At 39.5% G+C, this 17,367-nt stretch overlaps 1 protein-coding gene across 1 annotated transcript in view; it reads right to left on the bottom strand.

Annotated features, from left to right (window-relative positions):
• Positions 1-10,945: 10,945 nt before the first annotated feature.
• LOC122813882 (nuclear factor 7, ovary-like) overlaps positions 10,946-17,367 on the bottom strand; it is a 294,417-nt gene continuing 287,995 nt past the window's right edge. The window contains exon 4 of the mRNA XM_044086423.1: positions 10,946-11,073. Within this exon, the coding sequence (XP_043942358.1) occupies positions 10,946-11,073 (128 nt within the window). The remainder of the gene's footprint in view (positions 11,074-17,367) is intronic.

The following is a 17,367-nucleotide window of genomic DNA, read 5'->3' on the forward strand; positions in this document are numbered from 1 at the left end:
TGGTATGTGTTAATATGGCAGATGGACTTTGAAAGCCCTTACTACTTGTATTTGATCAGAATATTGCAGATAACTGGAAAATATTTGAGCAAGAGTACAATATTTTTATACAAGCAGCTTATTCAGATAAAGATGCACGCACCGAGGCATTCATTTTGTTAAACCTAGCTGGGTATGAGGACAAAGAAAGAGAGCATTCATCTGTGTCTGCACCAGCAGTACATGAGGGAGAAGATAAAACTCATCATAGGTTCATAGGTAGGTACTAGGCTATTGGCTCTAGGGCCTATATAAGCCTAGCCAAAAGGTACCCTGGCTTTTGCCACCCAAGAAAATTATTTTCCTGTGCCACTGTCGAGCAGGGCCACAGAAGTGATCCCTGGGGTGAATTCCCTATCTCCCATCCAATCATCAAGATTTTTCTTGAAGAGTGCTAATGAGGAGCTTTGTTTGATATAGATAGGTAGTTTGTTCCAGAGTATGGGAAGTCTGAGACAGGAATCTATCCCTCCAGCATGTTCTGTTTATTGTGGTGACAAGGTTTACTTCACTAGAGCATGTAGCTTGGAGGGATTGGGATTTCTTTAAATGGAGCATGTCCAAAAGCTCTGGGTTTGACATAGCTTTGTGTGTTAGACAGAGATTTCCTCTGAGTAGGCGATATGCGATGGAGTAAAACTGCATTTTTTTGAGACGGTCTGCAAAGGGCATCTGTTTGAGGCTGGTAATCCTCTTTGTGAAGTATTTCTGCGGTCTGTCCAGTTGTTGTAGATGTCTTGTGAGGTACATACCAAAAGGGGCATTGAAATCTATAATGGATCTAATGAGTGACAAATAGAGGGGAACAATGACCTATTTTTTCCTGGATGAGAAACCTTTTGTGATGAGGTGTGCCACGTAGAAGGATTTCCTGACTACTGTGGCGATGTGATTATGAAAAGAGAGACTACAGGCCATCTGTGTCCCAAGGTCTCTTATCACACTTTTGGTGTTAAGTAGACTACCGCCTATGTGGTAGTTCGTGGTACAGAGTTTTTACCAAAAGGGATGACAATGCACTTTTTGGCATTGAGCTTGAGGCCATGGCTTTGACACCAGGCATCTGTCTCAGTGAGGCCCTTTTATATGATGTCCACATCTTTTGGAGTTTTGATTATGGCTCCTAGTTTGCAGTCATCTGTGAACATAATTAGCCAAAGACCTTCTGTGTTAGCCTGTACTTTATAGAAGTAGATACCAAACAGGAGAGGACCCAAGACTGAACCCTGTGGTACTCCACTTATCACTGGTCTGAAATTGGATTTGGCATCTACTACTTTCACAGTGTGGGTTCTGTCAGTGAGCAACCCATTTTGTGACATAGGGATTTATACCTAATTTAGTGAGTTTATCTATAATTCCAGAGTGGGGGATGGTGTCGAAAGCCTTGGCGACATCTAGATAGGCTGTGTGAACCACCTTACCCTCATCTACGGCTTTGGTGACTGCTTCAAAGAAGTCTATCAGGTTTAGGAGACATGATCTGCCTTTTACAAACCCGAACTGGGTGGGGTCCTGAGTTTGGAGATTACCAATGTCATTGTTTATAAGTTCCATGATGATACATTCCATAGCCTTGTAGACCAGGCTCATCAGGCTAATGAGGCTGTAGTTTCCGGGGTCCGTGGTGGCTCTCCCTTTGTGGAGTGGGATAACCATCGCTGTGCGCCATTCAGTGGGTACATAGCCTGAGGTGAGGCTATGACTGAACATGGTACTTAGTTGGGGTGCCAGTTCATTCCATAGTTCATTTAGAACGCTGCCTGGGATGTTGTCAGGTCCCATGGATGCTGTGTTCTTGGCTTTGGAGAGTGTTTTTTACCTGTGCAGCCGTGATTACAGGAACTTTGCATTCTTCTGGTATAGAGATGGGCCCTTCAGGGGATGGGGGGGGGGGGGGTAAAGTTAGCACTGAACCTGACAGGATTTTAGCAATATCAGTTGGTTCTGTATATTTAGTGCCATTGTGCTGTAACTCAGAGCAGATCTGAGTGTTGCCATTGAGATTCTTGACATAGCTATAGAATGCTTTGTGGTTGTCTTGGGCAATTTTGTTTTCATAACTAGCTTTGGAGGATTTTATGAGGGATCTCAACTTCTTACTGAGGCTGACCAGGGAGTTTCTCCAATTATGGGATTTTACTCTTTTTTGCAACAATTTCTTTCTTCTGTTGTAGAGTTTGTTTATGGCAGGGGACCACCAGATTGGCTTTGTTTTTTTGGAGGATAGCATCTTGGTTCTGTTAGGGATTGCACGATCCATGCACTCGTGTAAGTGCTTATAAAGTGCATTTGTGTAGGATTCAGCAGTATACCTCTATTGTCCGTAAGCATGGGTGTCGTGACGTTTGCCACTTCTGTCTTAAGAAGCATGAAGTTGGCTTTGGAGAAATCTTTTACGGTGGTTTCCCTAATGTGGGGTGGGGGAGGTATGTGGATGTCTAGGCTTATTAGCTTGGGGTCGGATCTGACCAATGAGGAATTGACTTCTGGTGTGGAGCACCAGTTGCCCATGTTGGTAATAACCAGGTCTAGGATATTACTGCCCCTGGTGGGGGTGTGGATAAGCTGATCCAAGGCACTGGAATTTATGAATTCCAGAAAACGTTGAGCACAAGAGTTGTTACATGAGTAGTTTTCCCAATTAATGGTGGGGTAGGTGAAATTGCCCATTCTTAGGGTGTTAGGTTGTACCCCAATATTTTCCAGTGTATCTAGAAATGAGGAGTGGGAATCCTGGGGCATGGTGGAGGATCTGTAGCAAGCTACAATTTGGATTGTGGTCTTGCCTAGAGTTAGTTGCACTTGGATAATCTCGGATGCATTATGCTGAGCAACTAGCCTGGAGGTGTGGATATCCTTAATGAATATGGACACGCCTCCGCCTTTAGTGTTTCGGTCCAGGTTAGGTGGCCGAAAGGTGTGGTATGAATTGTAGCTTGGTAAAGTAGGGGTACTCTCTGGAGCCTTGAACCAGGTCTCTGTCACTGCACAGATGTTGATGTTCTCCATTTTAAGGAGTGCCTCGAGTGAGTGCATTCTGAGGTTTAGACTTCTAGCATTGAGTAGCAATACCCTCATATTCTGCTTGCTTGTACCTGTTACGGTGGTGAATTTGTCATTTAAACCTTGCCTAAAAAAGGCACTATAAGGGTGGCCAGAGCCTTAGCCAGTATCCAGAATCCCAGGGGCGACAGGTGCAGGCCATCTCTGGCAAAGCATCGTGGTTTGTCGATCATGTCATCCCAGCCAGACAGATACTGGATCCTCTTAGAATGACACCAGAAGCTTAGCCAATTGTTGAAGTCAATCATTTTGTCCTTGTACTGTAGTATCATTCTGGGTGACGCCAGGATGCTACTCAGGCCTAGGGTCATACCTGCCTGGGCTACAAGATCGGAGAGCTCCTCCATGTCCTTTTTCATGTAGTCCAGGGAGGTACATCTCAGGTCATTCACACCAACATGGGCAATGACAGTCATATTTGTACTTGTTGTGGAGTGACCTGAGTGCATGCATTATGTGGCAGATCCTGGCACCCGACAAGCAGCTGACAGTAACTTTCTCCTTGTTTAGCCTGGTGAGTGGAACATCAGTGTGCCTGACTACAGAGTCACCTATGACTACAGTGTTGGGTACGTTGTTATGCCTTATGGGATGTGGTTGAGTGGTACACTGAGTTTGTGGGCTATGTGTCATTTGGGTTGTGTTGGGGTGTGGAGATTGCTTGTGTTTCTAATTTGGAGGTCCCTATTGCTTGGGCAGATTTTTACTGAGAACCTCCGTGAATGTAGATGTGTTTTTTGTGTTTCTTTGTGTGTGTTTTGGTGGTGTAGGTTTTGAGTGACTATGTGATGAGTGTGGTGTGGTGCAAGTGTTTACCTTCTCCTCTTGACTGTCTAGTCCAGTCTTGGGTGAAGAGAGCTTTGATTCCAGTTTGGTTATATAAGTGCTTCTCTCACAGGTTGCAGTGTTGGATACATATTGATTGATTCAGCCTGCACAATCATATTGTTGTACAGGCTGAATCAAGGTAAGACCCAGAGTGTTTGAAGCACAAGTTCAGCATTTGTTTTACATAAGAGATCAGAAACCAGGGGAAACTTCTGCAGCTTATATAACTGACCTGTGAAATAGAGCTAAAATGTGTCGGGTTGGTGACTTAAAAGATGAATTAATAAAGGGCAGGCTTGTGTGTGGTATTAATAGTGCTGCTGTGAGAAAGATCTTGCTTCGTGATAGTGACTTAACATCGAGTAAAGCCATAGAGATTTGTCAAATCCACGAGATGACAGAAAAACACACAAGTATGTTTACAAGTGACAAGGGCAAGGTTTCAGCAGGCTATGAATATGGGGTTTAAATGAAGTAGTGGCTGCTTAGTATTTTTGCATTGTGTTTTGAGTGTTTATTGAAGATTTCTTTTTATGATGTGTGAAATATTTTTCAAGAAAATGCATTTGAATGATGCAGGATAACTTCCAATAGCAGGATTGGTCATTGCGATAACGTAACGTGATCTTTGGCATAATATTAATATTTTGTGTGCACGGAGTGCATGTATGTTGGCTGTGGAAACAACCCATCAGGATATTGTTATTATGCTGTTAGTTTTTTTGTAGAATATCAATGACTTGTGTTGCATTCATCGCTATATGTAAATGGAAAAAAATCCAATTTTTAGCATCACAGCAGAATGCAGTAAGACTGGCATGTGCAAAATTAAAGCCTGACCATTATTTTGTGAGTGCGCGTACTTTCTAGGGGAGAGCTGGAGGTTTACTGGACCTGTAGAATTATTCTGGTGGGTTTTGTGCAGGGTAATTCTCAATGGGAAAAGAGGATAGCTACTTTACAAGCATTGAAGTTTATTAGTTGTTGTACTAATGCACTGTAGAGTTTGGCTTGAATGAGTGATGCACTTTTAGTGAGGCATGCGTCACTTGTATGTTTTATGCACAGTACATTGTCTGACCCTTGCCAATAAGTACCTGATGTTCTACTTTTACCCACTCAGGCAAATCTTTGGCCCATGTGGACTGCTGCTGTATTCCTTTCCCTTTAGTAAGTCTGCAAATGTTAAATAAAAGAAATGGCTATAGGCATCCAAAAACTAATATTTCATTTAGTGTCTGTTTTCCTAGATTGCCACACCCCTGTTCAGAATTTGCTGAAGTTAAATGGTTGCAGGCTTTATTATACATATTTTTTTTTTACCAAAGTACTTAAGATTTAAATAGATTAAGACTTGCCACAAAATGTACCCAGTTGCAGCCCCCCACATTTAACAGAAGCTTCATTTGCTGTCATCAGGTTCACTGCCCCTTAAAAGGAAAGTGAGTGCCATGCACATGTAAAGTAGAACTTGAATTATAGTTTTAGTAAGTAGGTAATAGGGGTGGGAGGTTGGCATGACGGTTAAGGTCTTTACTTTACAAACACAAGGTCCGTAGTTTTATTCTCAGATGGGGTAAATGGCTAGGCTTAAAATGGCCCACAAAGGCAGTTAGCCTACTACTAGCATATACAGAGCAAGTGTAAATAGTATGTAAAATGTGGCAAACAGAAACAGGCCTACTAAGTACATGGAAGCCACAGCCCCTGCTGGCTTACCAGGGAAACCACATAGCTTTCCAGCAAGTTCTAAGTCCAGTTCCTCAGAGCAATACAAGCATGAAGTGTTTTGTACTGTCTGGATCAATGGTAAATCCACAGAGCTTAAAGTAGACATTGGTTCAAAGTGTAATGTTATATTGGCAGACACATTTGCTAAAGTGAGAGCTAATGAAAAACTCAATGTGAAACATGTTGCTTATGGAAGTGAAGAAATTCAAGCCGAAGGGTCAGTGATGCTTTCATGTTATTTGGCCAAGAGCTGTTTCAACTTGCTATTCTAGGTGGTACGAAGACCAGTACAGTCTTTGTTACGTGTCAGAGACAGCTTAAGAATGAATCTACTTTCTTTTACCAAAGAAGTTCATCACATAAGTGCATCTCATAGTTCTTATTTTTCTGAAGCCATTTTCTCAGAGTATACTGATGTCTTCGAAGACAAGTTGGGCAATCTTCCAGTTGTGTATTCCATGAAGTTAAACCCAGAGGTCCCTCCAGTAGTTGGACCAGCAAGAACAGTTCCGATAGCAATGCAGGACAAAGTTAAGGCTCAGTTGGATAAAATGGTGCAGCAAGGTGTGATTTGTCCAGTTACAGAACCAACTGAATGGGTGTTGTCTATGGTAGCAACTCACAAGAAAAGCTCAAATTAACTCAGAATGTGTACTGACTCAAGAGATTTGAACAAAGCATTGAAGAGAATGTATCATCCAACATGCGCAGTTGAAGAGGTCACAGCTTTAATACCAAATGCCACTGTTTTTTCTGTTTTGAATGCAAGTAGTTCATTTTGGCAAGTGATGCTTGATCACAAATTCTCATTCCTAACCACTTTTGGTAACCCGTTTGGCAGACATAGATCCCTAAGGATGCCATTTGGAATAAATTCTGCAAGTGAAGTCTTCCAGCGTGCAATGGAGCAAATTTGTTTAGGTTATCCTTGTGCCATAATAGCAGATTATTTATTGGCTGGAGGTAATGTTGAAGCAGAGCATGACAGAAACATAAATAGAGTTCTAGACAGAGCACGTGAAGTAAACTTGAAGCGCAATCCTCTGAAGTGCAAATTCAGGCTACCAGAAGTTATGTATGTGGGTCATTTATTTAACGGTACTGGCTTGAGACCAACCTGACCAAGCAAGGTGCTATCCTTGAAATATCAGCACCAGATAATGCGCAAGCCCTACAATGTTTTCTTGGCATGGTCAACTCTTTAGGCAAGTTTACACCAGACTTCAGTGAGTTTACAGCATCTTTAAGAGTGGCAACATGCAAAAGTGTTGCATGGTCATGGTTAGAACATCACCAGAAGGCATTTGAAGACCTTAAGCAGAACATTGCCATCCCACCTACATTAAGATACTATGATATGAATAAATCAGCCACTCTCTCCTGGTGATGCTTCAAAAGTTGGTCTTGGTGCAGTTATACTTCAAGAAGGTAGACCAGTAGCCTATGTACTTAGAACACTTACCCAAACTGAGATGCAGTATGCTCAAACCAAAAAAGAACATTTGGCAATAGTATCTGCATGTTCCAAGTTTCATGATTATATTTATGGTCGAGCTACTCAGCATGAAACTGATCATCAACCTCTAATTACTATTTTAAAGAAGCCTATGTATACAGCTCCAGCGAGATTACAAAAAATGATGCTCAAGTTACAAAAGTAAAACTTCAAAATGGTCTATATGAAAGACAAACTAGTCTACCTGGCTGATGCCTTATCCAGATCACCCAGAAAAGCGTTGGAAAGAGCTTGACACAGAGACTTTTGACATTGACGTGATGACAGTGCATAATTTTCTACCACTAGGCTTGATGAGTTACGAGATCACACTAAGTCTGATTCAATTCTGCAAAAGCTCAGTCACTACATTAATGTTAGATGCCTGTCAAAGCAATCTAGTGTACCATCTGAAGTGCAAACATATCTTCCTTACAGAGATGAAATGTTGATGGAAGATGGCATTATATTCAAAGGTCCTAAAGTTGTTGTTCCAGCTTCCTTACAGCAGGAATATATCTAGATTTTGCATTGTGGTCATGGTGGTTATGATACATCAAGCAGATTTCTTCAATAGTTGAGGGAAGGAGAGACGGTGAGAATACAAACAGTGAAAGGTTTTGACCGGATTGATCAGGTTACTGGAATTCGTGCAGAGCCTAGATCTTACCTTGTAGAATCCGAAGGTATGGAGTACAAGAGAAATCATAGACATCTACTACCTGTACCAGAATAATCACCACAACATTGTTCTAGTGACACAGACTCTAAATTTCAGCGTGAACCAAATGTTGTTTCCATTCCAGAGTGTGTTCCTACCTCTGATTCCATTTCTAAAGATGTTCATGGTAGTCCACACAAAGTTATTTCTGACAATGGTACTCAATTTACTAGTCAGTTTCAGAAATTTGCAAGAGAATGGGACTTAGTGCATGTTACTAGCAGTCCTGAATATCCACAGTCAAATGGTCTAGCTGAATGTGCAGTGCAGAGTGCAGAGCAGTTACTTGAAAGGTCAACGCGTGATAACACTGATGTATTTTTGATTTTACTTAATCTCGCAAACATACCCCATAATGATATTCATGGCTCACCTGCTCAAAGACTTCTTTCAAGGCAAACCAGAATGACGCTACCTATTAGTTCCACTTTATTGAAGCCTAAAGTCAAGAGCAACAAAACCATAAAGGCTCAACTATTTAATAAGCGTTCAATCCAAAAGTGCAGTTATGATGCACTAAACAGATTTCTTTGTCAGTTGAGGGAAGGAGAGACAGTGAGAATACAAACAGCGAAAGGTTTTGACTGGAATGGTGAGGTTACCAAAATTTATGCTGAGCCTAGATCTTACCTTGTAGAATCCGAAGAAATGGAGTACAGGAGAAATTGTAGACGTCTACTACCTGTACCAGAATCATCATCACAACATTGTTCTAGTGAGACAGACTCTAAATCTCAAAGCGAACCAAATGGTACGATTCCAGAGTGTGTTCCTACCTCTGATTCCATTCCTAAAGATGTTCCAGATAACTCCAGACTCGAGCATTGTAAGAGACAGTTCCAGTTGCTAAACCTAATTCCCAATTTTATGTCACACGTTATGCATGAGTATCCAGGCCCAGTGTGAAATACGCAGCAACTTGAACTCAATTATATATATATATATATATATATATATATGTTAGTGTGTGTGTGTGTGTGTATTTTCTCCTGCACAAATGCATGAGAGAAAACTGTCAGTGATATCTGCATGCCAAATTGATTCATAACATTGCATGTTTTATTTTTCAACAGGGAGGATGTAGGTCAGAGTACATGTGCTGTGTACTGTACCTTTACGAAACATTTCAAAGATGCAATCTGATGAAGCGGTGAGAGCACACCGTGAAAGCTCTTACTCTCTTTTGTTTGCATTAAGGTTTATTGTTTTATTTTCAACTGTGTTAGCTTCAGTACTCTTGTTTTTCTTAGTAGTTACTTGTTACTGTACCATTCTATTTTTATTCTCAGCATACTTTTTATAGATTGTACATAAGTTACTTAAGTTAAAGTCAGTTAACTTCTATCGTGAAGTGTTTGTAAAAAATAAACTTGCTTGAACAGAACCCATAAAGACTCTTCTACTGTGTCCAGAATAGGAGGGTGACAATACTGTTACATCTTTCTTGGTGATGGTAGAATGCTGCCCGAGGCTAGGCTCATATCTGTCTTGGACATCATCATGTCTTTCTTCATAAAGTCCAGTGAGCTACATCTAAGGTCATTTACACCTTCATGCACAATGAGTGAGTACTCATGGTGCAAAGACACAATGTGGTGAATCCTGACATCTGATAAGCGACTGACCATAATGCTTTCCTTGCACAGCCTGGTGAGTGATACACTGGTATGTTTCACTATGGAGCCATAACTAGAATGTTTTATTGTGTAAAGGTCTTCCTTATGGGCTTTTGAGGTGAGATACTGTTACTCTTAGGTTATGTTTCACAGTTGGTACTGCCTGTGCTGTGTGTTTATGAGGCTGCTGAGCGTGCTTGTTTTTTAGGTAACATTTAAAAGGCCTTTTTGCTTAGGTAGGTGACTTTTAAGAGTCTATTTAGGTCTGTGTATTTGAGCTATGCTGCACATGACTGATATTGTGTATTACTGATAACCTGCTTGTAGTCTGCATTAAGTTCATGTGAGAACTTTCCCTCTAATGAGTTTATATAAGTACACCTCTCAGACTTTATCTATTTGAGTATTAGCTGTCCACCAGATGGGGGTCTACAGGGGCTCGCCTGATGCAAAAAAAAAAAAAAAAAAAAAGGTTTTCATTGTGCTTTCTGGAGTAAACAGAACAAGAAAGAACATGATGTACCACAAATTGAAAACTGTATGTAAGAATTCTAAAATAATGAGCAGTATTTATACAGAGTTCCACATGATCACCTGATAGTAACACTGAGGTCATTAACCTCAGCATGTCCAAACCTCTCCTTTTGCATACTTAACTCAGAGGCTGCATCACTGAAACAGTATAAAGGAAATGAAGAGAGGAAAATCTTCCCACGTTAGTGATGGCTTCCCTTATAGTGGCTAAGTGTAAAGTGAATAAAGCTGTACCTGGTGGTCATAAATGGAGGATTTGCACCTCATAAATCTTATTTTCTCTAAGAGAATCATTACTAACACTGCTTCTGTTACAGAGCTGGCAATGATTCACTGTGCTTTACAGTTTATATTTGTCTCTGTAGTTGTGTGACAGTGGAGTTATTATTACATATAAGTAGGGGGGCATGAAGTCCATCACATGTGGTGTACAGGGGCTTGTCCTATGGGGCAAAAAACAAACTTCTGATTGTTTTCCATCTGGACATGTACATGACCAGCTGTGTTAGTCTGGTTGCAGATAATTACAGATATAACTTAATGTCTTATAGTGGAAGCATCAGTAACCCATACATGTGATGAAGTCAATAGCAATCAGTCTTTTACAACTGTCCGCAGAGTCCAAATTCTGCATTTTTATACCAGTTTACACAAAACTGGAAAGCAGTCTTTTCTATAATGTCCACATCTTCCACACACTAACTGCTGGTCAAGTGCCACAGTCACGGGAATAATCCTTTTTGTTTTAAAAAGATCTTAGCTTTTCATATTTACATTAACATATCTTATCAGACTTTTCCTTGTTGTGTCACACCATTTAGTCCTCTAACATCACGCACATTTTCACTTTTCCTAAAATATTTAGAACATCAGTTAAAAAGAACAAATTTATGTAAAATACAATTAATAAATTATTTACATACTGTTGAAGTTCTCTTCAAAATTATCCTTCTGCTTCCTGATATTTATTCCTCTCACAATATCCTTTGGAACTTTATCTGCTTTAAATAGCCGTAATAACTTCTCTGGAGGAATTTTGTATCCTGCATATAAAAATATAAGCATAATTACTAATTAGTCTATCACAACTGGACAAGGATCACTTTAGTAGAGGAATGAAGACAAAACATTCAAACTCAAAGCGTACATTAAGAACAGGATAACATACAGATGTTTGTCACTACAGGCCCTGAACATTACTGCAGATGGTAACAGAACTACATTAGTCATCACAGATGCAATGGGGAAGCAAATGACAACATCCTTAGATATTACTAATCCTTAACAAGTCAGTGCTAACCATATGGTTGGAAATGACAACATCCTTAGATATTACTAATCCTTAACAAGTCAGTGCTAACCATATGGTTGGAAATGACAACATCCTTAGATATTACTAATCCTTAACAGGTCAGTGCTAACCATATGGTTGGAAATGACAACATCTTTAGATATTACTAATCCTTAACAAGTTAGTGATAACCATATGGTTGGAAATGAACACAGAAATGCCAGGGGGATTAACAGAAAATACAGTAGAGGAGAAACACAAAGCAGAAATATAAAGTTGTATCATGCAATTATTAGAAAGAAAACAAAAGAGGCAAACAGAAATAAATGAGTTAGGAGTAAAGGACCATGTAAAAGGATGGAGTGGAGAAGGGTAGTAAGAAAACTAAAAGGAATATTCTAGATATCAGACAGAATATATGAGTAATATAATTTATCAGACAAGAAGCTGTAACAGAGGGAACAAGTGAGGATACAGAGAGAGGTATACTACTTTGTTACTGTATGGTTGCATGAAAGGGGAGTTTCTATGCAAATAAGTATGCAAAGCAGCTGATGAAGATAGTGAAGGAACAAAAAGGAAGGGACGGCAGGTCGTGACTGGAATAAGACAAACATAATGATGTGGTTAATACAGGAAAACATACATCAAATAAGTAGTACTACAGGCAGAGCTGCAATTGGGTAAGCAGTAAGAGGGTGCCCTGGGTTGGGGAAGGGGGTTGTGGGTGCACAATATGAATGCTGAAGCCAAATGAAAGTCACACCAAAATATTCCAGGATGTATTACAATGGGAGATATCAATTAGTTAGGTAACACCACAAGAACATGACTGATGAAAGTAAAGTTTCCAACTAGTATCTTCTGCTATGTAACTGCTGGTTAATTACATATATTGTGCTAAGCAGAGAGTACTACTGACTCTTTTTTTAGGAATGATGAATGAAAAGGGACTCACTTAAGTGTGTTTTTGTGATTTAAACTGAAAGATCCAAGATGGGTTAAGTGCTTAAGGTACAGAGCTGCAAAGGGAGAGGACAGGAATTGTAAACTAATAAAGTAAACAGGTTATAAAACTAGATGACACAGATTGTTGGCCACCATACTTTATGAACAGCAGAATGTAACTTGTTATTTTTATTTATTTATTAGAACACTGTTGATCCTGTTTTTGACAAACTGAAAAGTTCAAACCATGCATGTAAAAATAAGGACATAATTTTCAAGGCTAATATTACATATCAATATTTTTAAAATGCAGTTATATTAACTCTAGTCTGTATGCAGAATTGTGTATTTTTAATTAACTCATTAATGCCCACCAGCAGTTAGTTAATTAGATGCCACATTCCTGGTTACCAATAGGAATACAGCTATTGCCTTGTGCTGAGGGCAAAAAGGAAAATTAAATGTGGGAATGTCTTTCAACTGAAGAAAACAACTGAATCTCTTACTCAGTTGAAGTCACTTTCTCTGAATTAATGTGCATAAACGAGGAATTGAATACTGCAAATTCAGTACAGCAGCTAATATGTAGCAGTGGCAGATCCAGGAATATGTGAAGGGGGGTCACAGTCTGGTTAGTCAAGTACCAGGGTTGGAATGAGAAAGTGGAACACCGGTTTTCAGGGGTGTGTAAAGATCACCTTAAGATGCTCTGCATCATGTGAAAAGACAGCAATATACATTCAGTTGATAAACAGATGAATGTATGCATGACCTCTAATACAACGTTCATGCTAATAGTTAACACTAAAAGGTATTTTCTGATACCTAATATAATTGTAGTACAGTAAACAAATGTAGTAGACAGCTGGGATGGTTGTGGATAGGCTGTGTTTTATTCTCTTCCACACTCAGTCAGACACTTTGAAGTAACTGCAGGTGTTCACAAAGCTGAGGAATTTACTCATAAGTTAGCCACTACAGACAGGGTCCCTACTGCAGATTAGGTGGTGCCAACCTGTAGCTGGGATGGGTGCTTGTTCTGGATTATTATTGCTTGCTTTGTGGCTATTAAAACATTGTGTGCCACTATCAGTATCACTTTTTTTCACATTTGGACTTTTCACATCATTTGACAGGGAATACAAGTCACATTTACGGTTAGCTAGGTATGATGATATCCTATGTGCTGAGAACACACCTTTCCTGCCTAACCTCAATGCCCACTACTCATTCAAATCGTCTACTCTAAGTCCCCATGGCTGGTGGAGGGTTATCTATATACCCCCAGAATGCCATCATATCTACTCTTATACAGTGAAACAATAACCTAGAAATAATCCATATATTGTTAATGTAAATAAGATAATCTACAACATACTAGCCCAATACCAACCTCCTTTCATGTCACCAGCAATGCATGCAGCATACCTAAACAAACTGAGGTCATCATACCTCTCAACCTGCAGACATTAAAAATACAGACAAAAGCTCTTGGAAAGCAGATACAGACAACCAAAAATCTGGACAGCAAAAATGATACACCTGACCTCATACCTCCTCCTCCTCCTCCTCCTTCACTATGACTATCAGAAACGAGGTGCAGAAAGGTATCAATAATGAATCACACAGGCATATTCCAAGGTACAGGCACTTCTCTTTTCATAAGGAAAGTTGTGGTGGAAGGCAAAAGTTCAGGAAGTCATCAAAAGAAAGGAGTTCAAGAAAAAATGGAAGGTGGAAAAGCTGGACCAGGCTGGGAAGGAATACACGTTGGCTAGCTAAGAAAGACACAGCAATAGCAAAGAACAGGGCATCAGAGGCACTTTACCACCTTCTGTAAAGTGACTCAGTAGCTGGCACAAAGAAACTATCAGGTTACAAGACAAAGACAGAAAGATAAAGAAGACAGACACCCTTCATAAGGGATGCCAGCAACAACCTCACCAGTCCACAGGTCATCAAAGGCAGATGGAAGGAGTACTTTCAGCAGCTTCTGAATGAAGAAACCCCCACAGAAGCTGTAGTGTCCCAGACACAGCCTACGATGAGAGAAGGGGAGGAGCCAACCCTAAAAGAAGTAAGAACAGCACTAAGGAAAATGAAGTCAGGGAGAACAGCAGGCTCAGATGAGGCCACAGCAGATACGATGAAGATGAAGAAATGAGGACACAAGAGTAAAAGCCAAAGTAGCTCCAACTGAAGAAAAGATCAAAGAGAACAGATTACGGTGGTTTGGACACGTGCAGAAAAGCAGAAGACAATCTGGTGAAGAAGATTTGGGACAGACAGGAAGAAGGTAAGGGGAAACCAGGACATCCAGGAAAGAGGTGGATGGATTGTGTGAGAGAACATCAGCACCAGTCAGGCATGAGTGTCGAAGAAGGCAGGAGTACGGCAATGAACTGAGAAAGAAGGCTACGGTAACACGACACCCCAACCCCATGTAGAAAATGGGAAAAAAGTGGCTGATGATGATGATAGTAAGATGGATAGCAGACTGGCTAAAACACGGAATCCTCAAAGTGCCAGTGGCAATTATCTGAGGAAGAATGAAGACAAATCGGTCCTGACCTGAGAACTCAGTATCTGAACACCTGATTTTTGGCATTTATGTTTTTGATCTGCAGGCTGTAAACAAGGATCTCTGGCTAACTAAGTTTGCAGATGACTGCAAACAGTGAATCTGTAAACAGTGAGCTATTGTCAGCACACACCCCCGGTTCCCCTACACTTTACCAATAACTAGTGTACTGAAAACAGGTTCAGATTAAATGCAAAAAAGTGCAATATTGTCTCATTTAGTAGGCAACTCTTTTTGTCAGACTAAAGCACAGACAATACCCCACTTCAAAATGAAAAGTTTGTTAGGGGCCTTGAATCATGGCTTGAATATTCCCTTTCATTCAGTCATCAGGTAAAATACAGTTGTCAGAAAATCATTCTAGTTAGTGCAGTTAATTGCCAAGAGAATGTCATTCAGATCTAAAGAGGGCAATGTCACTTTACATTCAGCATTTATTAGGCCAATTAAGTATAATGTCCTTTTCAGGATGTACCTCACTAAACAGATCCACTTCTTAATTTCGAAACTACAAAATCCCGAAGTTCAACATATTGAACTTACAATCCCGAGATCTTGTAATCTCAAAATTAAGGTAAAAAAAATAAAAAAAAAGAAAGAAAAATACATCAAAAACATGTTTTTGCATGGGGCAAGCCCCCCTGCGCCCCCACATCCCCTGCAACTTAAATATACTAACTCTGAGATTGCTCTACAGCACAGAGAATGGTAATGTTCCTGTTTTGCACTGTATAGTGATCTGCATTACCATTTTCTGCACTGTAGAGCGATCTCAGAATTAGTATATTTAAGTTGTCGGGGTGTGGGGGTGCAGGGGAGCTTGCTCCCTGGAAAAATATGTTTTTGATGTGTTTTTCTTTCTTTTTAATTTTTTTCTTAATTTCAAGATTACAGGATCTCGAGATTGTAAATTTGATATATTGAACTTCGGGATTTTGTAATTTCAAAATTAAGAAGTGAACCCCACTAGACATATCAACCAACTACAAGGAACTCATAAGTTCCTAAGATCACTGGCAAAATGACCATGAGTTCCTGAGAGACACTGGAAGCACTGCCCCTTTATTCAACTCTTGAAGGAAGATCAATGCCTTGCCTCTGTGGCATGAGAGATACAGTTGTCCTAGATCTTTTGTATCTCCACATGTTTACTAGTTCCACAAATGCTAGAACAAGGTACCTAAATATTCACCAACAGGAGAGACAAACTGATCACACATCACTTCCTCCACCGCTGTGACAGACTGCCTCCTGCCAGTTAAACAGTGTGATACACTGTCATTGTTGAAAGAAGTCCTAGTTGATTGAATGGGCACCCATAAATTCACCCTGGGCTTCACTAGCATAATCTTCTTAGAATAAGGGGTGCAGGCAAAGGGTGGGTATTGGCAAGGCATAAATTATCACAAGACTCAACTGCCTTTATATTGAAGAAGAAATGTAAAACATGTATTTTTTAGTAAAAGGACTATGCACTGCTACAAAAAAGTATTTTCCAAACTTTGGATCTTTGACTTTCCCCTTTAAACTCTGATAATATACATTAAACACTTTAATATGATATACATCACCACACTAAACTACAATTTGATAAAAGAGATTCTGATGGCAACATTAACACACACATTTATTTACACATACATTGACACACAGGCACACATACCAAACAGAACAAACACAGATGTAAAATCTTATATACTGTACTACACAAATGATCAAATGCTTGTTCAAGCTTCATGAAAAGTGAGAGAATAACTAGCTATCAAATAATTACACAACTTAAAACAGATCCAGCTTATTAGAAATTACTCACCCTAACATAACCAAACATATCCCTGAAGTAAAAACTATCCACACTAAGTGCAGTAAAAACTGCAAAAATAAATATCAGAGTACAAAGCATAACTTCACTTAAAATATGATATATGTTAACAAAATGTTCAATAAATACATAACTCCTGCTTATTTACTCCATCAATTACATCCAACATTATTAATTCAAAGCCTGAATAATAACTCCTGCTTATTTACTCCATCAATTACATCCAACATTATTAATTCAAAGCCTGAATAATAACTCCTGCTTATTTACTCCAATTACATCCAACATTAATTCAAAGCCTGAATAATAACTCCTGCTTATTTACTCCATCAGTTACATCCAACAATATTAATTCAAAGCCTGAATAATAACTCCTGCTTATTTACTCCATCAATTACATCCAACATTATTAATTCAAAGCCTGAATAATAACTCCTGCTTATTTACTCCATCAATTACATCCAATATTATTAATTCAAAGCCTGAATAATAACTCCTGCTTATTTACTCCATCAATTACATCCAACATTATTAATTCAAAGCCTGAATAATAACTCCTGCTTATTTACTCCATCAATTACATCCAGCATTATTAATTCAAAGCCTGAATAATAACTCCTGCTTATTTACTCCATCAATTACATCCAACATTATTAATTCAAAGCCTGAATAATAACTCCTGCTTATTTACTCCA

Source organism: Protopterus annectens, chromosome 10.part0, assembly GCF_019279795.1.
Source record: "Protopterus annectens isolate FY-2018-M chromosome 10.part0, PAN1.0, whole genome shotgun sequence".
In the NCBI taxonomy this organism is placed as follows: Eukaryota; Metazoa; Chordata; order Ceratodontiformes; family Protopteridae; genus Protopterus; species Protopterus annectens.